Below are 24587 nucleotides of genomic sequence, written 5' to 3'. Positions count from 1 at the left end.
TTGGTTATATGTATGTGTTGAATCAGGTTAACAGAAAATTCATTTATTCTTCTTTTTAAGTCTCATTTGTAAGAATTGCATTCTATCTTGAGAGACCTACAGACAGTGAAAATGTGGAAGTGGTTGCTGGTTGTAGTCCTACCAACTGCTGTGGGGCTAAACCCTGCAGAGTGGATTGTGGGGTAGGAGAGGTATGTATGTGTATCTAAAGATTTTCTGGAGCTGAAGTACCCCACTTTTTATCTCTCAATTTTTAGGCATCAGTAACAATCCAGCACCGCAGCCATTGAGGCAAATGACACATTGAGACGCCCTAGAGAACCATTCCCTCCAGGCCACTTAGCTAGTGGGAAATCACTTGGATTTACAACAGGATCCAATGAGGAAGGTGAACTGGGACTCCTCAAAGAAAGGAGATGCCAGAAAGCTCTTAGAGCCAAGAGAACAGATATCATAAAGCAGGGAAGAAAAGCTAGCTGAGGAAAGAAATAGGATTTCCATTCTGCTGTAAGTTTTTGCAAACCATTTGTTTATTTGTTTACCTAAGATTTAAACATGCTTTCTAAGTTCTATCAATTTCAGTACATTGACTGTCTGATATTTACATTCTGGCATTCTTCACTGACTGACCTATCACATTGACAGACATCTTTACTAGTTTTTCTGTGGCCATTGTGTCTGTGAGCCATCTCTCCAGTCCCTTCTTCTTTCTTTCTCTATCTTAAAATAATCTTAATTAGGTTTTGGTATAAATCCTACTATTTAAAGAAATGGAAGCTTCTGCCAGGCAGTGGTGGCGCATGCCTTTAATCCCAGCACTTGGGAGGCAGAGGCAGGTGGATTTCTGAGTTCGAGGCCAGCCTGGTCTAGAGAGTGAGTTCCAGGACAGCCAGGGCTACACAGAAACCCTGCCTCGAAAAACCAAAAAAAAAAAAAAAAAAGAAATGAAAAGAAAAAAAAATGGAAGTTTTTGGAACTATTTGAATAGCAAAGAACAAGCAGCCTTTAGAAGCTAGTGCACTGTGGCTTCGTGCCTTATGGGACAAATGGGCCAGAAGTTGAATAACTTTATTTCTCTCAAACAAACTCTCAGTTTATATTTTGTGTCCATTGGGGCTAGTTTGGGTATGTTGCCTAGAAAGCCATATGTCCTTATAGGTGTTGAGTTTTATTTTCAAATTTATGCAAACAGCATTTTTCTTAATAAAAAAAATCTTATTTTGATCTGTATTCTCCACTTTTGTGACTATTTCTCACAGTGAAATATATGTTGATTTTTATTTAACAACCTTATTTGTTTTTCTTTAAAAAACTCATTATGTTTGACATTATTCCTGTTTTTTAAAATTCTTTCAATTTTTCTGTTTTCTCTAAATGTGACACACATTGATTTATTTTTTTCATGTTGTGATAAGTTTTAACTCCTCTATATTTACCCAATAGTAATAACCTCTTTGCACTCTTGGTCTCAAGATTCCTACAGTTTTAATTAGTGCTTTTTTTTTTTTTTTTTTTTTTTTTTTTTTTTTTTTTTTTAGCATATAGTTGCATAATAGTTGTGGCAGAGAGATGGCTCAGTAGGCTTGCCACCAAGGACCTGATGACTTGAGGGCTATCCCAGGAACCTGCATAAAGGAAAAAGGAGAGAACCAACTCTTCAAACTGCCCTCTGATCACTGCACAGGTGCAATGGCACACACATACTCAAGCACAACACACAATGAATTAATGGAAGGGAGGGAGGGACGGTGAGAGAGAGGGAGAGAGGGAAGGCGGTGGGCTTTGGGCTGATGCTCAGAGGGTAATGGCATTTACTGCCAACTCTGAGGACCTGAGTTTAATTCCTGGAACCAACATGATAGAAGGAAAGAACCAACTTCCACATATTGCCCTTTGACCTCTGCAGGATACATGTTCAACCCCTTTCCAAATCAATATACATTTTTTAAAAGCTCTGATTATGGTAAAAATTTACTTTTATTTGCTTAATGACTCAGTCACAACATTGCAGAGGCCCAAGTTGAGAGACAGTCATGAGCCAGAGACCTACTTCTTGGCCAGGAGCTACCTGGATAGTTAGCAACATTCTTTCAACATTACCTGGCTCTGATGGCTCCCTTTTGCTTCCTCCAAGAACACGTCTAGACCAGAACGTCACTCTGTAGACCCCTATTGAACCACCTAGACAGGAAGAGTAGAAGCCCAGAGCCCTGCGCTTCCATAGCGCTTCTTCCCTACACATTTATCGCTCTCTGCCCCACTCTTGCCGCCCTCCCATCCTGGAAGAGAGGCCCCTTTTCTCCAAGGCTACTTTCCATAGTTCCATCTTCCATCTCTTTGAGTTTGAAAAGCTCACCAGTTATCTTTGTCTCCTCAGCTTTTGTTTACAAATAAACTTACTTCTCCATCTTAAACCAACCAGCCACACACATTCAGTGTCTCTTGCCACCTCTAGGGTTCTGCTTCTTTCTGCAGTACACATAGTCTCTAGCCCAGTCATGTGCCACCAACTCTCCCAGCCACTTACTTGCCTGGCCCCTCTAGACATGGACACTGGTATACTCTTCTCACGTAGAGAAAGCCACAGTTGTCCCAGTAACAAGAGTTTCCTTTTCTGAACCCCATCCACAGCTCCCAGTGTTGTGACTTCTAGAAAAAGCAATCCCATCTCACTGGTCTTTTCTTTCCATCAACTCTGTCCTCCCTCTTCATTGGGTTGCTATTCGCCCCCACTGCACAACTTTATTTTCACCATTTGCTTTGGGCTCAAATCTGAGGCAAAAGAGACCCAGTGTAGAAGTGTTTTTGCAACTTTTTTGCTGATGACAAGGTTCAAATGTAAGCTATTAAAAGTCATTTAGAATTTTGTTGCTTGAAAAAAAAATTCAATTTGTAAAATTTATATGAAAGTGATTATAAATGGCCTTTCCTTATGGACTGGAAAAGAGAGAAACCATTTTTGTTTGTTTTTTGCTTTGTTCTTTTTTTTTTTTTTAGAGACAAGGATTCTCTGTGTAGCCCTGGCTATACAGTAGTATCCTGTAGTCTTGGAACTCACTGTGTAAACCATGCTGGCCTTGAACTCAGAGATCAGAGATCCAACTGCCTCTGCCTCCTGAGTGCTGGGATTAAAAGTGTGCTCCATCACCGCTGCCTAACAACTGTTCTTTTAAAAAGCATTGGTTTTGTTGGGTTTTTTTGCAGGCAAACTGCAGCTTGAATTTAGATGTGTGCTTTGGGATAGATGTGACACATGAGATTTATGGGGAAAATGTGGCATTTCATAGTGGCATTCGTTTTTTTGGAAAAATGTTCTTTATCAGTTCTCAACCCCAGGACAAATGGCTGAGGTGCCTATTTAACACATCAAAGTGGACCTGGTGCCAGGTTCTCCCTGCATCCCTCAATCCCTATCAGTTACAGGGTGCTCCTGGCTGGCACATCCCAACCCCTGCCTTAAACTTTTCTAGCCCAGGGCCTGGGCTGCCCTTCCCCCAGCTGTCCTTTCCTATAGAATCCATTTTAGTTACCCCTCCTCTTCTGAGCCTCCTGGCTGCTACACCTGGTTCTCCTCTCTTCCTTCTCCCTTCCCCTCCTACCTCTTCTCACATGGCTCAGGGTCAGGTCCATGTCTCTGACTATGTCCTATCTCTCCCTTTTATTCACTACCAACTTTCTTCTTCATTCCTACTTCTTCCCCACCCCCACCCCCATCCCTTTCTTTTTTTCATTCAGGAACAAACCTTACTACAGAAATGATACAGTAGGGCCAGGAACCCAAAAGGGGCTCAGGTTGTTTACCAACAGCGATGCCCATGAGATCTGTAGCCTCCTTAGTCTTAGGAAAAGCACTTCAGGTTGAAGTTCTTGTTAACTTTATTTCCTAAAAATATGCCCTAGGGGTATGTTTTCTTCCACACCATCCTTACTTTAAAAATAAACAGAAACAAAAGCTTATCTCCACACAGGCTCGATGGAGTCAGCCTAGTGCCCCTCGGAAAGCCTTCAGGTCCCTCTGGAGCAGTTCTGCACCCGGCCTCTGCAGGGCGCGGGCCTCCCAGCAGCTCTGGACGATGCTCTGCAGCATCTTCCCAGTCAGGGAGGTGGTGAACACCGCCCCTGTAAGTGAAGGGCGCAGATTGTAGGCTACCACTGCGTACTGCACATACTGAGGCTCGCCGGAGTAAGGCACCTCCCTGGTGGTCATCTGCCACAGGGTGATGCCAAAAGAGTAGATGTCGGCTTTGGACGTGGCGATCTCTCCTTTCAGGAGCTCCGGAGCTTGGTGCGTGTACGTGCCCCCTATGTGGTGAGGGGACGCCTGCCGGCATCGCAGATTGTGCAGCTTCTGGGAGCAGCCGAAGTCACTGATCTTACAAACGTCCTGCTCACTGATCAAAATGTTGGCTGGCTTCAGGTCCAAGTGCAAAATGCTTTGCGAGTGGAGAAAAAGCAGGCCGTTAACAATATCTAGGGAGTACTTGAGACACTTCCCGAAACTTAGTTGCTCTCTGCAGCTGAGAGGCTCCGGGGAGCGGGTGGCACCGTAGATGACTTGGTGTAGAGTCACATTGCCCCCAAACTCCATGATTATGGTACCTAGGCTGTTGGAGCCTTCGGGCGTGCGCGTGCTGGCAGCCACAACCCGGACTATGTTGTCGTGGCGCAGTCCTGCAATGTTCAGTTCAGCCCAGAAACTCCGCTGGGATGCACGTAGGTTCTTGGTGCTCTTGTTCACTTGCTTGATGGCCACAGGAACACCGTGGTAAGTGGCTTTATACACTGAGCCAAACCCTCCAGAGCCCAGTTTATGCAGCAGGCATACCTGTTCCCAGTCGACGGAGAACCAGGCCAGCCGGCGTGGCAGCCGCGGGACCCGAGGAGGAGTGGCCCCCAGGAGGAGGTTCCCTGCCTGCCTCGGGGCCACCAAGGGGCTGCTGCAGGACCGCGAGTCCACCGATGGAGACAGCTCACGAGGGAGGTAGCGACACAGGGTTAGAGGTGAAGGCATTACACCCTCAGATGGGACAGTCACATGAGGCACGCAGGAGAAATGAGTAGGGACAGCCAGCGAAATTTGGAAGCATGGCTGAAGATTCCTGCCTTCATCCCAGCTCCTTTCACTTCTTCCTTGATTCTCAAAACCAGCCACATCCGTGCTGTCTCATCTCGCTACTCAACAAGGTGTTTCTTTTTTAAAAAATAAATCAGGTGGGATTAGGGGTGCAGATGAAGCCTGGCAGCCTCATATGAACCGATTGCTCTCTCTCACAGCTAAAGTGAATCCTTAGCAAAACAACCTCTCACCCATTAAACAGTACTGGCCTGCCCCAAAGGTCACTTCTCCCAACTAATTCTTTAATTACAATACAATGAAAAAAAAATCAAGAACCTTCTGATGATCATTAATCAGTCTTTAGATTGAAGAGAAATAAGAAGTACAGTGAACTTGGTGCACACTTTTCAGGCTATAATGATTGTTAGTACTAGTCTCCAGCTGCATTAAATCACTCCCAGGCGCTATTGGCTGCAAGAGTTGCAATACAAACAGCAGACATTTGTTAACTACTTGCCAGGGTTACTAGATGCAACCTTCATAAGAATTAACATCTGTAACTTTAATGTCTTTGATCCAAATACAATCACTTACAGAAGTCAGATCACATACCTCATAAGTCCATCAGAAGGGAGAATTCTGACACTGTATTTGATTTAAACAGCAAGTCAAGACTCCCTAACAACACAGTGACCTCCTACCACCCCTTCCTTTCCAAGGCAAGTTAGGTCACCCCCTGAGCTTGCTTCAAGACAGATTCTAGACTTCACAGCAAGCAAGTTCCTGGAATTTAATGCAGAGTTGGAGGGAGGAAGAAAGGAACAAAGGTAATTGTGATGACCATGGCTGTAAATAACAGCAATCGTGGGAAAACAGAAGCCAGGAGAAATTGACATGGCTCAGAATCACTGGTACCCATCTAGAATATGGAAAAGCAGATGCTGAACATAAATTCAGGGTCTGGCCATTAAACCACACATTCCTTTTTTTAAAAAAATATATATAGTAATGCATCCATTTTCATGCTATATCTTTGGGGGAGTGGGGAAGAGCAACAGCCTTGCTCTGTTTATTCAAAAACAGTTTCTCAAAGTGGCTAGAAGTTACACTTTTTAGTCACTCAGTAAGGTTTTTTTTGTGCATACAGGTGATAAGTGATCACTTTTTATGTGACAGCTGTGTCCTTCTGACTTCAGAATCACAGGTTTTGAAAAGGCAAGTTAATAAAGGAGAGCCATTTATATAAACAACTCAAAGTTCATGAAACTCCAGGCGTCTGCTTGATGGTAATGATAGTTTAGTCTGCCATCTTGTACATAGTATAAAATTGTAAGAGCTTCAATGCTTTATGTAAGAAATTAGGATAATTAAAGTAAATATTTTTGGAGTATAAAAGTTGAGTAGTTTTGAAGAGTTTATTAAGAGGGCAAAATATTAAAAATGTAAGCCATGGAACATTTTAATAGAAGCCCCATTCTGTACACGTGTATCAAACCCAATTAAAAAAAGAAAATAGTGAGCATGACAAAATTAAAAAGCACTGAAATTATACTGCAAAAATGCTCAGCTATCACACAGATAAAAATTACAGTTCAGGACTATGAACTGTGGACTTTAGGAGCATCAGGGTAATAGGTTGCCTTAAACCTCTGGGTACCACACAAAATGCATTACAACCTGATTTGTTATCTTGTAATGTTTAGTTTTAAGGCAACTTCATAAACAAATCACCTCTAAAGTCTAGTCTAGGATTTATCCAAAATGCAAGTATTGGTGAAAGTATGAGCCATTGTGTATGCACAAATCTGAGCTCATTCCACCCATCAGCTGTCTACTCAAGGCTTTTAATGGCACGTTCATTGCTGTTTATGTGTTTCCTCCTGTGGGCATTTAAAATTGCAGATGGATTACACCCTGATAACCCCATCCTATGCTGCAGACACTGATGAGTGGAAACGCATTTATTAAATGCTTTACCTAGCACAGCTCAGAGGTGGTTATTAACCCCCATGAAGGTGCTACAGAGGGGCAACATTAACTCAGATGTCTGTGGAGTGCATAAGGACGCCATGCCATTATAAAGTTAAACCATTGTAGTTTGGAGTCTACCATGGAAAGCTGGGAGACTAGCTGAATTACATGTCTTACTATGGAAACTGCCCTTACTCTGAAAAGAACTGCCACCATTTATCAATTTTCTTTCCTTTATTACATAAGTTCTTACTGTGATTTCAATTAACTTTGCTTAATGCTGGCTTTGTGACCACATGTATACAATATTTTGGTACTTTCAACCTATGATGGGGTTAATCGGCTTGTAATCCATCTGTAGTTTCAAAACCCTGTAAAAGAAAATAAGTACGGAATAGTGACTATGCACTAAAAGCCGGCCGGCCGGCCTAGGGGTGCCTGGTGGATCTCAGTCAATGGACTTGAGATTTGTGCATGCAATATGAGTCATACTTTCACAAATACCTTACATTCTGAATAAATACCAAACTGAGATTAGAAATGAAAATGGATAAAGCCTGGTTTTAGAGATAAAGTAACCCATAGCTCTGGGTTAGATGGCTGGGGTTTCTTACTGTCCCACCACCTGAGTTTCCGTCCCTGGGAAAGACAGTAAAAGCACACCCAATCTTAGGTTGTGAGGAAGACTCACAAATTACAAATTCTCCTTTGCTCAGGATTTATAGTAGGTGGCACTTAACTACTAATTGTTGATGAAACACATAAATAAAACTGGTATTTGGAGGCTTACACCACATAAGAAACACAGATGTGTTAAATAGCACTAGCTTAAAATAATCTACCGGGGCTAAATAAATTCATTTTATTGTTAAGTTAAACGTTTAAAAATGTATTTTCCGGCACTTTCGTTTTGAAGTTAAAGATATAAAAGCCCGTCTTATTATCCGTAAATGTCCAATCCACGGAACTTGAACTTTAATCTGATCAGATGCAATAAGGCTTTGTGATCTCCAAAGACAAAGGACAACATTTGAAGGTAACCGGGCAGGTGCTACGTAGGAATGTAAAGGAGGCAGCGCTGGTCCTGGCCGCTCCTGGAAGTGTGCACATCTGTTCCTTCGGCTTGGCGATCTGCGGACAGCAGCGTGTTCATCAGGTGTGACAGCCGATGCGGAATCCACAGCGCCCGGGACGATGGTCGGTGTTGGAGCCCCTCCGGGCTTTTCCTTCCTGCTCCGGGTTCCGGAAGTCGAGCGGCGGCGCCTTCGGACCCGCCCGGTGGCTGCAGCCCGGCCCGGCCCGGGGCTAGTGGCTAAAGCCCCGGGGTCTCCCGAGGCTGCCGAAGAGCTCACCGCTCTTCCGTACAGGCTAGCGCGTCTCAGGGTCGTCGCGTAACCGTTGGGAGACATTTTTTAAAGAGGCTTTGAAACTCCACAGACATCATGACGAGGCTCAAGACCGGCGGCGGGCTGGGGTGGGGGGAACCGGCCACAGCCACGTTCGCGCACGCGCAGTCCTGAACCCAGGCTGATGAGGGAGCTGGGCGGCCTCAGTGAGCTCAGGTTACATCCAGCCGGATTTCCGAATGGTGAAGTTGGAAGAAGTGCTGTATTGGAGCCGTTGGTGTAGTCCCCCTTCCCCCGCCCCCGCCCCGCGCTCCCTTTATAAACGCTTATTAAGGTCGAAAACCTTTTGACTTTTTAAAACACCCAAATGTTAAAACATAGAAAAACACATACCTTACTGAAAATTCCAACGCAGAGATTCCAGTCAAACTTGAAAACACATCATTGATGTTTCAATCTACTTATGGCGAACATTATGCTATTAATAGTCTTCTGAAATTTGAATTTTATGACTAGGGATAGAACACTGACTTTTTTCCATATCTGTGAAGTGTGCATAGAATTATTTCCATTTCCCTGGGATCAAATTCGAATTTCAGAGACTGATCTACATTTTGTAGGACTGAAGCAAGTCCGATGGTAAAACTTGTGCACAAGACTTGATTCTTTCTCTCATAGAGGGGGTATCTGCTTCCATCTGGGTTGATCACTTGAATTTTTGATTTTAACTCTGAAGATATACATTATATTGAAATATCTTTTCGCCTGATAGGATTTCAACACATTTACAGATTTTATAACAAAACTTGTTATATAGACTTTCCAGTTTAATGATGCCTTGCAATTTTCTCATCTCCTTGACCATAAGCTCTTCATGGATATTTGAACACACACATGAATTTAATTTGGTGATTCTTAATTTCCTTATCACAGCTTAAGGGATTTTTTTTTTCAGCATCTTTCTTTGAGCTATGTATTCAATACTTATAATGTCAATTTCTCATTGGTAGTAAGTGAATCAAAATAATAACACTTTTGATTAAAGGATTAAAAACCAATACAGGCTATTCACTTTATCATGTTTATTCATTTTTTTGCATTTGTGTCAACATGGACATATGACTATTTCATGCACTCAATGTGATTAAATGAACTACAGTAATAATTATCTTTTATTGCTCGATTGGACCCACTTTGACAATGAGTAGATCCTGTTGTGTTTGTTTGGTACTGTTCCATTGACTGGAATTATTTCTTATCCTCCTAACTGCAGGTTGGGCCAGGTTCAGAGTGCCTATAGAATCCATTTCTCAAGTATATATACCCTAGCAAGATGAAGCTGGAAATCGACTGCAGAGGTGACTCCACAGGTAAGGTCACTCCTTCCTTCTCTCTTCCTCTCTCACTTTAAGAAATAAAAATTGGGAAAACATAGTCTTTTTATTTTTAAAGGCAAATGTTCCTATTGATTTTTTTGGATTTAGGTTTAGTAGTATATTTCTCAATTAAATATGTTAGTTATTATTTTTTCTTCCGGTGTTCTTAGTCATAGCATCTCGAGTCCAAGAAGATATAACGTAATTACTGGCTTTTTATCTCAGAAACTATAAATACAGTTAAGGTTTCTTGTAGTTACTTTGTCTTTACACTGTAAGTCACTAGAGATGCACAGTCAAATTATTTTCTTACATAATAACTTATGCCTGGCATATAGCATGTATAATTATGGTAAAGTTTGGTGGTGTGTGATTATATTAAATTGAGAGAAGCACAGAGTTTAACTATTATCTCAGGACCTGAATTCACTCTGTAATGCATAGTGGCCTCAAACTTACAGCAGTCCTTCACTAGTCTCCTGGGTGCTAGGTTTGTGGACATGTGTCACCATGTCTCACTCCAAACTATTAAAAATCATCACCTTCTAAAAAACTGCCTTCTAATTAACCAACAACATCTCTGGAACTCTAAGGAACATTTTAAATTTGCTTTCTCTTTTTTTTGAGTTTCCTTTATAACACACTACATGGTTTTCTCAATTTAATATCATCACACATCACCAAAAGCATGCAGAAAACAAAATGATTCTCTAAACTAATTTTTTATAACCCAATGTCAGTCCCCTCCTACCACACCCACCTTCCTTATGTCTTTTCCTCTCTCCTTCCCCCTCCCTGCGTATTACTTTATACATAAAACGTTTCACTCAATGGTTCTTCTTCCTCTCTTTCTTCACAAAGATTCAAGCCATTTTTTTTTTGTTTTTTTTGTTTTTTCTGATTTTTGGCAATATAGACTTATCTGAGACAAGATTTCACTTTTACAGTTAAGGTTCTAAATGTTCCAAATATACTGCCTTTACTAGACAGAAGAAACAATTCTAGTTGTTTGCAGTGTTTCCTTTCTTAATGCCTTCAGGACTTTAGGGCTAATAATTTGGAGTTTAATGTGTATTAGATTACGAGGAATATCACAGTGATGTTTGCAGCATCCATGCTAGGCATCTTGGCAAGTCGAGCATTGGGAAATGTGTTAGAACTCCACACAAAGTGAATTTAGGTGGTTTGGGAGTGGCGAAGGAAGAAGATGGTCCTCCTTATTAGGTCTTGGCTCTTAGATAGGAGAGATAACTTAGCTTGCTGCTAAGCCTGAGTTTTATTTCCAGGACTCATATGGTGAGGGCAAGTGCATACCCCTACAAGTTGTTTTGTGAACCCCACATGTGTGGCACATGTGTGCCCCCAACACATAATAATATAAGTAGATGTAAATTCTTTTAATAAAGACTTACTTATTTTATGTGTATGAATTGTTTTGTTTGCATATATGTCTGGGCACCACATGTGTGTAGTGCCTCAAGAAGCTGTAAGAGGGTTTTGGGAGTTACAGACCATTGTTGCACATCATGTGGTTCCTGAGAACCAAACCTGGGTTCGCTACAAGTACACGTGTTTTAACTGCTAATCTATCAGTCCAGTCCCACTCCTCTGCCCCTCCTTCCTTCCCTCCCTACCCCACATTCTCAGTCTGTGTTTGTGTATGAGTGTGTGCAGCCCAAGTGCACAATACCACCTGCAGGTCAGAAGACAGCTTTTGGAAGTAGGTTTTCTTTTTCTACTAAGTGGCACCTGGGGATTGAACTCAGGTCATCAGACTTGCTAACATGAACCCACTGAACAATCTTGCTAACATCTAACTTTTTTTTTTAAATATTGTTGGTCAAGAAATGGAGAAGGAACTTTATGGAAGGGTTATTCCTAATGTTTATTTTAACATTTTTAACATCTTTAATAATTTTGGCCACTCTCTGGGCAATTTGATCTAGAACCTCATCTTTCCATATATATCATCAATTAGTTTATTTGATATGGTGGTTTCTCTTTAGCTGTTTTAGAATTGTTATAGAATTTGAAAAGTGAGAAATTAAAACTTGGGGCACCCCTGGTGTGTCCAGAAAAGGTTCTGGTGGTCACTTCCTGTTATAAACAAGCACAAATGGAAGAATGCTGAAAACTCCCCGCTGGTGTGTGGCTGGGGTGTTTTTTGTTAGTCGTTTTATTGGAGTTTTAGAACTAGTGTAAGTGGGAGTATGAAACCAGAGCAACAACAACAAAAAAATTTAATTTATAAACTCTAGCTGAGGCAAGAGGATTACTGTGTGTGTGTGTGTATGTGTATGTGTGTGTGTGTGTGTATACAAACTAAGACGAAAGGCAGGTGAGGGGAAATTCAAAGGAGACCAGGCTGACAAAAGTCAACACTCTTATCTGTAGCCTTTTTGGATGAATTTAGGCTTTCCATTGCTCCACATTTTGTGCAAATAAAGATCATGGTTTGCAACGTTAAGACTCGGCTATAGTTATGTTGTTCTGGCCAGTGAGAGATGATGTATGTGATGGTGGGCCCAGAGGATTATAGTGGTACTGAAAATTCCTAGTATTTAGTGACATCTTAGCACAGCACAACACACATGTTCATGGTGATGCCAATGGAACGCAGCCTACTGCCTTCCTAAGCACATAAGATGGAAGCAATACAGTTAGGTGCAGCATGCATTTCTTGTTCATATGTATTTGCTATACTATTTTTATCAGTTTGCAAAAATGCCTGTGTCTAAAAGAAGTTTTCTGTAAAATCAAATGGAATTTAGCCAAGAGCTGATTCACTATATCTTCAATGCATCAAGAGCCCATGTTGGTCATTGGCCCACCCTATTCAGGGTTGTGTAAGTACATTCTAATGATGGAATCACCTGTCCAGACACTCCTCAGCCTCTATCTCTGTCCTGACGCAATGTGTGTTTTTACTACTGATCTATATATAAAAAGAGAAAATGTAGAGGCTCATCTATCATTCAACTACTCAGCATTCTAAGGATCTTTAAGTTTTACTTGAGTTTTTAATGTATTTGTGACATAAATATGATGAACAAATATAAATAACTTGATTGAATAACTTTACTGTTCCCTTATTTAGTGGAAATCCAGAACATTTCTGATGATGATGTTTCTCTTTGTGAGGCTACTGTGAAGTGGTCAAATCCCTAGTAAGGGACTTGTGCATCCTGGAGAAGCAGCAGAGGCTTAAGATGTCCTCACAGTGGTATTCTAGGTCCACCTAGGAAACAGTGAGGGTGAGTTGAAGGTAGGCCCTGACCTCAAAGACTTTAATGGAAACTGTAGTCAGGTTCTAATCCATTAAGCCACAACAGATGGGACACCTACCAAGACAGCAGCAATGCATCCTGGGATTGCTGAGGAAGAAATCAGGCTAAGCAACAAAGCTTCTCTGGGCACGTGGACATTGCCCATTTCTTTTCCTTTACAGCTTGAGTACAGTATTTCCTCCACCATTCCTTCTTTGCTGGTAGTCTTTCTTCTGCTGAATCAGGTGTGTAGTGATTTTCAGTGTTTTGCATTGGCTCACTGAGTTTTTTATGTCTAGCATTTCTATTTGATGATTTTTCTATTTTTTGAAACCTCAAGTTCCTTGTTGAATTTTCTTCCATGCTGGTGACTTCCATCCAAATGTCAACTGTCTCATTCATTTTTATGACTTTTTTCTTTGTGATTCTGATCCCCATTCTAGGTTCGGGAGGGAATCCATTTGTTTATTTGTATTTTCTTTGAACTCCTGGCTCATTTTTACTATTAACATTTTAAACTTTTTTTTCTGGTACTTTTTTTTATCTCTTTGAACATCTTTGTACTCAGTGGTTGAAGACTTACAGTCCTTTGGAGGAGCTACACTGACTTGGGTTTTCATATTTCGTGTGTTCCTATTAAATAATTTGCTTATTTGGCTGTCTCTTTAATTTTTTTGTGGGAGGTGGGAGTGGGATGTCTTCTTATTGAGCACCTTTCTTTTGAGGTCTCCTTCTCCAGGCCCACTCAGTGAGAAGAAGACAAACAATACTAAGAGTATCATCAGACTACACAAGACATTAAACAGGTGAAACTGATTAAACCCCACCAATAAATCCCGATGATTACAAAAAGTAGCAGAACTATGTAGAATGGGTTGGTCTGATTACTCGGGATACATGTGAAAGTGGTAAGTGAGTGAGGTAAGGGGGCAGGGGAGGGTGTCAAATGGAGGAAGCTAGGGGACATGAATGAGGCATGAGAATAGGGCAGGAGAAAATAATTAGCAAAAACAGTTTTAAAAAGAAGGAACAAGGAAAAAATTCTCAATAGTAAGAATCTCAATAGTAAGTCCAACATCAGATTTGATCAATAAAAAGGAATCCACAAAATTAAAAATATGAATTTTAAAGAAAATGATAACAAGAAAAATCCCCAAGAACACTACTAAAATCATAGCAGAGAGGGAGAAAGGAGTAAACACAAGTGTCAAGAAAGAAAGAAAAAAATCAAAGAAAGCAAAGAAAAAAAAGATTGTCTAATAATGAAAAAATGTGTGATAAATTGGATGAATGTATAAAAGAGAATTAAAAATGCATAGTATTAACTATGGTGCTGGAAAATATTCTAAAATGTAATGAAGCAATGGAAGAACAGGAGCAAGAAAAGGGGGAAGATGCTGGAGCAGGCTATCTGGGACTTGGTGATTAGACAGAGTAGACTGATCATGGTCATGGGGTAGGGCTAGTTGAAATTTGTGGGCTCCTTTTTCTCTATGGTATTGAGCCCAATTTTAAAAAGCATCTGAGATTTGCCAGAACTGTCTTCTTTTGATAGCTTTTGCCTTCTCTGCTTACCACCGGTCTCTGATGGCCTCACTTAGCTTTGTAGTCTGTGGGTTGAGCGGGTTCTCTCATCTTGTCTAGATTCCTCAGATTGTACCCCCTAAGATAACTAATGATCAGCTTGGGTGTTTCCTGAGTGTGTTATGTATATAGGAAGCAGCCACAGCACTGAGACCTCTATAGGCAATGGACCTTTCTTCCTACCTCTGAGACATCCTAAATAATTCAGTCACCTTGATAGAGGTGCATCCACGGGTATCAAGTAGATCCCTGGAGCTTTAGAGGTTTCAGGCTCTCTATTAATGACAGGGCAGATAGATGGCTCTGGAGGTTGCTTCACCTGCCTAATTTTGTCCCAAGGCTATTAAACTCCAGGGTTAATCTCATCTGATGAGATCATCTCCCAGCAACCAAGGGCAAGGTTCCCTTTCCCTGGAAGTTCATTGTCCAAGCCGTGCTTTAAGCCATCTATCCTTTTCACTTGCTATCATCTGCCCACTCCACCACTCTCCACAACTGTCTCCCACCCCAAGGCTTTTTCTTTCCTTGGGACTGCCGATTAAATTCAGGCTTCCTCTATTATGCCTGTTCCCATTATCAGACTTACAAGTTAATTCAGTTTCAAACACTATGTTCTTTCTCGACATAATGCCTGGCTCCTTCTCTCTTCATCATTCAGCTCGGTGATGTGGTATCCCTTTCCACTTCTGACACAACGGAAGGATCACTCTCTCACCAAAGCCTGCAACTGAGTTTAAAGCCTGTTAGGGCTGTAGGCTTGTCATGAAGATAGGGTTGCCAGGCTCTTTCTACCAAGGCTGCCTGGCTTACTTTCTAGAGGAGATTGTGTTTGTTTGTTTGTTTGTTTCTCTATCCTGTACCATGTAGCTGTACGCCTGGAGCTGTGTTTGACAAGGCTTCTTTTGTGTGTATTGCCCATATGGCTTCCCATACTCTGCAGGTATCTCATCAATACCTTGTGAAGTTCTGAAGCTCTTCCTCTCATCTTGAAATAAAATCTATTTATCCTTATTCTCAGTCTTCTCCTTAACTGGACAATATGGAGACAGCTTTCTCATCTACTATTGTATGTGGAATCCAGAATTATTTGCTATGATTTGCTAAGCTACACATTTAATCTTTGCATTATCACCAACATCAGGAGTATAAGCTGTTTAAATGGTTTTTAAAAGTTCCAACTCTTTCTATGCATGCTTTGTGAAATTTATTCTGCCAAAGCTCATTATCATAATGTTAGCATTGTGAATTGGCATGGTGGATATCTGTAAAAATATTCAAACTTTGTCAATAAGTGAAGAGATGTCCCTCTTATACATTTGTGCCCATGAAAAAATTTCTTGAGGTCTTGGCACACCTGATGGTAACCCAGTGCAAGTTCTGTTCCTGGACCACAGTGTAACTCAATGAGAAAGTAATAATAAATAGGAGAGAAGACAATAAGGACAATGTCCAAATTGTCCTTGTGGCAACTACACAGCACACGTCAAAGTATACTTTTTGTCAGAGGGAAAAAAACTCAAAGAAAAATATAAAATCACCAAACTTAATTAAAAAAAAAAAACAACAAAACCCTGCAGCGAATCAACTTTTGTCTGGCATAGTTAGACACAGCAATGCTAAAATGTAAAGATACAATACCAGATGCGCTCGGAAAGAAGAAAAGTCTCAGATCAATAATCTACAATTCACCATAAGAACTTAGAAAAGGCAAAACCAACAGAGCCCAGAGGGAGCCTATGGAAGGAGATAATAGAAAGAAAGTCAACTGTGAAAATCTGTGGAACAAAGATAGCTTTTCAAAAAGTTCAACAAATTAGGTTGATCTCTACAAAAGAGAAGACACCCATTACTGAATGTGGTGGTGTGAATAAGTATGGTCCCTGCTCTTAACTACTGAACCATTTCTCCAGTCCCTGCTTTCAAAAAAAGATAAGAAAGTAGAAGAGGGACTAGTTGGGAAAAAGTGGCTCAGTTGGGGGTGGGAGTAGGACAATGTGGGGTAAAAATGCGCCAAAGCCATTATATATATTTATGAAATTGGAAAAATACAAATAAAACCATTTAAAAAATGTTTAATGACCTGCCCCAGAGGCATTGCAAGTGTGACTGCTGTGTCAGATGTGTGTCAGTAGGTGGCAGAGAGGAGAGAGGCTATATCTACTTTCAGTGTTCTGACCTATGAACATTATAATGATTACTAGCCTAACATTCCTGATGTTCACAGCAGCCTTATTTATAGTAGCCAGAAACTGGAAAGAACCCAGATGTCCTTCAATAGAGGAATGGATACAGAAAATGTGGTACATCTACACAATGGAGTACTACTCAGCTATTAAAAACGATGAATTCATGAAGTTCTTAGGCAAATGGATAGAACTAGAAAATATCTTCCTGAGTGTGGCAATCCAATCACAAAAGAACAACATGGCATGCACTCACTGATAAGTAGATATTAGCCCAGAAGTTCAGAATACCTAAGATACAACTCACAGACCACATGAAACTCAAGAAGAAGGAAGACGACAGTGTGAATACTTTGGTCCTTCTTAGAAGGGGGAACAAAATACCCATGGTAGGAAATACAGAGACAAAGTTTGGGGCAGAAACTGAAGGAAAGGCCATCCAGTGACTGTCCCACATAGGGATCCATCCCATATACAGTTACCAAACCCAGACACTATTGTGGATGCCAGCAAGTACTGGCTGACTGGAGACTGATATAGCTGTCTCCTGAGAGGCTCTGCCAGTGCCTGACAAATACAAAGGTGAATGCTCTCAGCCAACCATTGGACTGAGCACAGGGTCCCCAATGGAGGAGCTAGAGAAAGGACCCAAGGAGCTGAAGGGGTTTGCAGCCCCATAGGAGGAACAACAATATGAACAAACCAGTAACCCCAGGGCTCCCAGGGACTAAACCACCAACCAAAGAGTACCCATTGAGGGACCCATGGCTCCAGCTGCATATATAGCAGATGATGGCCTTGTGGGACATCAGTGAGAGAAGAGGTCCTTGGTCTCGTGAAAGCTTGATGCCCCAGTATAGGGGAATGCCAGGACAGGGAAGCAGGAGCTAGTGGGTTAGTGAGCAAGGTGAGATGGGATGGGATGGGGAGGAGGGGTTGAAGGGGAAAAAATTTGCAATGTAAATAAAGAAAACATCTAACTAAAAACAAAACAAAAACAAAAACAAAAACAAAAAACAAAACAACAAAAAGAACCAAGCCAGAGATGATCGGTAGTCTGGTGCTACACAGGTCTAGGGGTGGGGATAGGGTAGGGCACAGACCATGCCTGAGATGACCTCTGCCCAGCACCATAATGCATGAGTGGGGCATAGCACTTTTGAGACCACTCTAGAGACAACCCCAGACACTCAGAGACCTCAGAGACCTTATCAAGTTTATTTTGCTATGAACTGAGTTCTTTGACCAGAAGTAATACTATGTGAGACACTATGGCAGTGGATAAAACATTTTGCAGTCTATAGATGGTAATTTTAGTAATAGCAATGCAGGGAAGAAAATCTATATCTAGAATAAGAATCTTCACGAGCAGGAACAAGCAGGCTAAGCAAGCTATGGGGAGCAAGCCTGTAAGCAGCATCCCTCCATTGACCCTGTATCAGCTCCTGCCTCCAGGTTCCTGTCCTGTTTAAGTTCCTGTCCTGACTTTCTTCAATGATGAACAGTGATGTAGAAATGTTAGACAAATAAACCCTTCCCTCCCCAGTTGTTTTGGCCATGGTGCTTTGTCACAGCAAACTAAGACAAATATCTACATATGTTTTGCATATATTATTACAAAAAAGAAAGTGAAAGAAAAAAATCTATGAACATAGACACAAAAATCCCTAACACAATACTAAAAAATCAAAACTAACAGTATATAAAAAAGGATAATACCTCACAACAACAGCATTATCCCTGGAATTTGGGGTTTTGTGAATCATTCAAAATCAATGAATATAAATCACTATATTACTAGAAGACTAAATGAGAAGACACACAATCATACAGGGGGCATTCAACAGCATGAGAAAAATCATATAAAATACAAACAGATTACTTCCCCAACCTAATAAAGGATGGTTGTTTTCAAAAACTGGTAAACAATCCTCATGGTGAGATACTAGATGTTTTCTTGTAAACCTGGAGAACAGGCAAAAATATCTTCAATGACCCATTTAGAGAGTAATCTTATTTTATTAACATTTAACATCACACTCAAAGTGTTAACTTATTATTTAGGCAATATGCAAGTAAAAGAATTTGGAGGCAGATAGACTAGAAAGAAATGACACTGTTACCTCCAATCTAGATATACATCGAGAATTCCTGGAACTCCCAAGTATAACAACATGCTGCTTAGCATATATGAGGCCCCAGGTTTGCTCTGGCAAACACACACAGCAACAGAGTATGATCTGGTGGCTGGGAAAGGAATCTCAGAGGTAGAGTGTTTGCTTAGTAGACACAAAGCCCCTGGGGTCTATCTCAATGTTGCAAGAACACAAGGTCACAGTACCTAACATTCACAAGGCTCTTCTGCTCATTAACATAAGACCACAGAATAACCAGCACTGAAAATCTTTGAAAAAGCCACATGAAAACTCTTAGAAGTTTTCTAAAATATGTCCATATACATATATAACAAAATTTTAAATAAAGTTATCCTGCATGGCTCTGGTAGATTCTGTAGCCATCAAGCAAAAACATAGTGCTAGGTGTGGGTTACCTTTTTTCTAATTGTTGGTCAGTGGGGTCCCGTAGACCTCCACAAAGAGTGCAGGAGATTGTCACTGCTCTTGGTTGTCCTCCAGAATCCTTGATGGTAAAAACTTATTGTTGAAGCTAACATGTATGGAGGTAAGGAACATGGAAAATTTTAGCTGATAATGACCTGGAAGCTTCATCCCTAAATGGGTAGCTTTCATAGTGCTAGAAGGTGCTATGTATAGTACTGTGAAGAGAAGTACCAAATAGTGCTACCCAGCTGCAAATCCTGTGAACTACAAAAAGATATGTGCTGGTGCACGCCCATAGTCCCAGCACGTAGGAAAGGCAGGCAGCTTTGACTCTGAGGATTACGTTGGTCTACATAATGACTTTCAAGCTAGCAAGGTCGACATAGTGAGATCCTTTTTAAAACAAACAAAAACATAAACAAATAAAAAAACCCAACCAACCAACCAATCAACCAAAAAAAAATTTAAAAGGTTCTTAACATGTACCACACGTTTTATAAACATTGCATAAAGATGGATCCTAGGAACTGGAGAGATGGCTCAGCAATTAAAAGCACTGACTGCTCTTACAAAGGTTCAATTCCAAGCACCCACATGGCAGCTAACCACTGTCAGTAACTCTGGTACCAGGGGATCCAACAGCTTCTTCTGGTCTCTGAGGACATCAAGCATGCATATGAAACATAGACATATATATATATGTATATATGTATATATACATATATATATATGCAAAAATAAAAATACACATAATAACTAATTAAAAGTGGATCACAAATCTATACTGAAAATATAATACTACATAAATTCTACAGAAAACTTAAGGAAAAATCTGCATAACTTTACGTTTAGTGATGACTTTTTAGATTCAAATGGAAAAGTACAATTCAAGAAAGAAAAAAAAAAACCATGTAAGTGGACTTCACAAAATGAGAACACAAGCCACAGACTGAGAAAATACATGCAGATCACATCTCTGATCATGCCTGCAATATTAAAAGAATTCTTAATATTCAATAATCAAAATTAATCTAATAAAATATGTTTTAAATGGGCAACCAATCTGAAGAAATAATTTCCCTAAATTTTTTACAGTTGGTAAATAAATAACTGAGACAGTCCTGGGCATCATTTGTAATTAGGAATACAAAGGAGAACTGGAGAGGTGGCTCAGTGGTGAAGAGCACTGGCTGCTTTTCCAGAGGTCCTGAATTCAATTCCCAGCAACCAGATGGTGGCTCAAAACCATCTGTAATGGGATCCAATACTCTCTTCTGGTTTATCCAAGGACAGCAACAGTGCACCCATATACATTAAATAAATAAATAAATAAATAAATAAATAAATAAATAGGCCAGGCAGTGGTGGCACATACCTTTAATCCCAGCACTTGGGAGGCAGAGGCGGGCAGATTTCTGAGTTCGAGACCAGCCTGGTCTAGAGAGTGAGTTCCAGGACAGCCAGGGCTAGACAGAGAAACCCTGTCTCAAAAAAACCAAAAATAATAAATAAATAAATAAATAAATAAGTAAATAAGTAAATACTTTTTTAAAAAAAAAAGAAACACAAAGAAAATCACAATGAGACTATAGGGGAAGTCCTTACATTCAACACTATCAGACACCACAAAGATGGGAAGCAGCAAGAACTCTTGCTGGGCAACACAAGGTAGAGCACTTTAGAAAGCAGATGCATGAAAATCTGTGGTAAAAATAATCACAAAAGGAAACACAATCCTAGAACCTAGTCCTGACACAGAATCTTTGCTATCTAAATGGATTTTACAGAAGACAACAGAAACAAAACAATAAAAACTCTAGTTATGCATGTTGTTGGCCAAGCTAGACTAAGGTTACACCCATAAAATCAGAGAAACTTTCCGAAGACCTAAGGATTCCATAGCCTTTTCAGATGCAGGTAGTATAAACCAAGGTGAATAAAACCCACTTTCCAAGTTTCAGACAATCTCAGGGGCAATTAAAATAGAGATAAAATTCAGTCTTATCTACATGAAAAACCAGATAGTAAGGAGGATTAGGGTTAGGTTTAGGATTAGGGTTAGGGTTAGGGTTAGGGTTAGGGTTAGGGGTAGGGGTAGGGTTAGGATTAGGGGTAGGGTTAGGGTTAGGGAAATAACCAGATAGTAAGGAAAAAAAAATCAGCTGTTTCGTGATTGAGAAAATATCAGAAAGGGAAATTCTCAGATAAATTCTTTGCATATACTCTGACCAAATGTCTTGCAAATTCATGACATCTTCCTGTGTTGAACAGACTCCAAGAAGCCACAGGTAGGGTAAAAGAACTTCTTTATGAGTAGCAACCCACCACCCAAGGGATCATGCTAAAACAAACATGACCCTCAGCCCTCGTTAGCGCAGAGGTTCTCAATCTTCCTAAGGCTGGATCTCTCGACCATAAAATTATTTTGTTGCTACCTCATAAGTGTGACTTCACCGTGCTATGAATTCTAATGTAAATAACTGATGTGATCCCCTTGGCTCTTGACTCACTGGCCGAGAACCAATGGTTTAGAGAAACAATCAAATCATGAAATTTAATTACTAGAAATACCAAGAAACAGGAACCCATGTGCCACAATTAAGGTGGCTTGTGGAGGCTGACCCTGGGAAGGAACAGTCAGTAGAATTAACAAAAGGGTTCTAAAAAACAGTGCGCATGGTATGAGCAGCTGTAAATTTCAATAAAGAAAAAGAAATTATTAAAAGAAATGAAGTGTTCTAGAACTTAAAATTATACTACTAGACTGTACCATTCCACAGGATGGATGTCAGGTCAGGAAGAGAACATGCCTAGCATGGATGTGACTATGGCTTCTGGTTCTCAGCACTGAAACTATGTCAGCAAGCCAAACTACTACCATAAATATTCATTGCCAGTTAACAATGTGTTAAGTGGATGCTTTGGAAGCACTGGCACTGTGTATGGGGCATAGGAGGTGAGAAGTGAAGTGTGGCTGTGCTGTGGGCAGGGTCTCTATCAGTGACTCGTTGCTTTTGACTATAAATAAAAGGAAAATTTGGCATGGTGGATCGTAAGTGATGGGTTGGATGAAAACTGACAAAAAGCCATCAAAATTCAAAAGGGTGAGCAGTATGGTTACCAACTTCTGACTTGCCAAAAATAAGGCTAAAGAAAGCAAGAAACATTTAAAAAATCAGAGTCTAGTTGTAAAAGGAGCTGGATTAACCCAGCAAACATCAACGATGGTAAGCTATATGTGAAAAAAAATGTTTTCTCCCCATCTCTCCCCTCCTCTCTCTCCCTTCTCCCTTTCCCACAGGTCTCTTCCCCATCTTCCCCTTCTGTCTTTCCTTTTTTTCTTTTGTTTCTTCTATTAAAAATATTTTTTGCATATAGTAATATATCTTGATTGTGATTTTTCCAACCCCTACTTCTCCTAGTTCCTTTCCATTTCCCACTTCCCCTCCTGTCCAGATCCACTTCCTTTCTGTCATTCGAAAGTAAACAGGCTTCTAAGGATAATAATAAAATAAGATAAAGGAAAAACCAACACATCAGAATTGACAAAAGAAACGAAAAGAAGGAATAGTGCCCAAGAAGAGACACAAGAATCAGAGATGCTAATTCACTAAGGAATCCCACAAGAACAACTCGTAGCTCTCTACCAGATATGCAGTTGGTAAAAATCCTTTCCCATCCTGTAGGCTACCACTTTGTTTAAATCATGCTGTTCTGTACCATGCAGAAGCTTTTCAGTTTCTTGTGGTCCCATTTATTAATTGATAATCTTAGTGTTTCCTTTTATAAGGTTCAGTATATTTGGTTTTATTTTGATGCCTTTGATCCATTTGGAGTTGACTTTTGTGTATGGTAGTATGGATCTATTTGAAATCTACATGCAGCTGTCCAATTTGACCAGCACCATTTGTTGAAGATGCTGTCTTTTGTCTAGTGTGTATTTCTGGCTTCCTTATAAAAAAACCCAGATATCCATAGGTATGTGGATTTATATATAGGACTTCAATTCCATTGATCAGGTTTCTGGTTTTGTGCAAATACCATGCTGTTCTTTTTTATTACTATAGCTTAGTAGTACAAGTAGAAGTTGGGGATTATGATACCTCCAGTAGTTCTTTTACTATTCAGGATTGCTGCTTAAACCTTATCCACTGTTTTCATTGTTTTGTTTTTGTTTCTTTGTTGTGTTTGTATGTGTGTGTTTGTGTGTGTTTTTCAAGGACTGTGAAGAACTGTGTTGGAATTTTGATGAGAATTGTATTGATGGTTGTTTTTAGTAGGATAGCAATTTTTACTATATTAGTCTTACTGATCTATGAGTATGGGAGTTTTTGTTTATTTTTTTTTAATTTTTGAGACGGGGTTTCTCTGTGTAGCCCTGGCTGTCCTAGAACTCATTCTGTAGACCAGGCTGGTCTCGAACTCAGAAATCCATCTGTCTTTGCCTCCCAAGTGCTGGGATTAAAGGCGTGTGCCACCACCATCCAGCAGAGTATGGGAGACATTTTATCTTCTAATATTTTATCATACTTTATACGAGGCTATTGTGAAAGGTGTTTCTCTCTCTTGTTTCTCAGTCTGTCATTTGTAGTTAAGAGGTATACCTAGTCTTGTGAGTTAATCTTATATTTAGACACTTTGCTTTTGGTTATCAGATGTGGAAGTTCCCTGGTAGAATTTTTAGGGTCACTTATGTATGCCATCATATCATCCACAGGGATCTCCTTGTGATGCCTTATTGCTCCAGTTAAGACTTCAAGTATTATATTGGATAGATATGGAGAGTGTGGACAGCCTTATTTTGTTCCTTGATTTTTGTGGAGTTGCATTACGTTTCTCTCCATTTAAGTGGATTTTGACTATGGGCTTGCTGTAAATTGCCTTTATTGTGGTTAGGTATGTTTCATGTATCCCTAATCTTTCCAGGACTTCTATCATGAAGAGGTTTTATTAAAGGCCTTTTCTGCATATAATGAGATGATTCTCTTTTTTTTTTCAGTTTTTTTTATATGGTAGATTATATTTTCTGATTTTTGTATATTGAACTATCCCTGCATCTCTGGGATGAAGCGTACTTGACCATGGTGGATAACCTTTTTGGTGTGTTCATGGATTCTGTTTGCAAGTATTTTATTGAAATATTTTTGGAGGGTACACAGCTTTAATTCCAGCACTTAGAAGGCAGAGGCAGAGGCAGAGGCAGAGGCAGAGGCAGAGGCAGAGGCAGAGGCAGAGGCAGAGGCA

At 40.3% G+C, this 24587-nt stretch overlaps 1 protein-coding gene and 1 non-coding gene across 2 annotated transcripts; one reads left to right on the top strand and one right to left on the bottom strand.

Moving 5' to 3' along the window:
* Positions 1-3866: 3866 nt before the first annotated feature.
* Positions 3867-5426, bottom strand: Mos (MOS proto-oncogene, serine/threonine kinase). The gene has a single exon (XM_031368786.1). It carries the CDS (start codon positions 5009-5011, stop codon positions 3980-3982), a length of 1032 nt encoding a protein of 343 aa, XP_031224646.1. The 5' UTR covers positions 5012-5426; the 3' UTR covers positions 3867-3979.
* Positions 5427-16678: 11252 nt separating this feature from the next.
* LOC116089622 lies at positions 16679-16809 on the top strand. Its single transcript, XR_004118402.1, has one exon. It is a non-coding gene; the product is annotated as a small nucleolar RNA SNORA17 (small nucleolar RNA).
* The last annotated feature ends 7778 nt before the right edge of the window (positions 16810-24587 follow it).

Source organism: Mastomys coucha, unplaced genomic scaffold (assembly GCF_008632895.1).
Source record: "Mastomys coucha isolate ucsf_1 unplaced genomic scaffold, UCSF_Mcou_1 pScaffold14, whole genome shotgun sequence".
In the NCBI taxonomy this organism is placed as follows: Eukaryota; Metazoa; Chordata; class Mammalia; order Rodentia; family Muridae; genus Mastomys; species Mastomys coucha.
The sequence above is the reverse complement of the archived record's forward strand: the minus strand, read 5'-3'. Positions and strand labels throughout refer to the sequence as shown.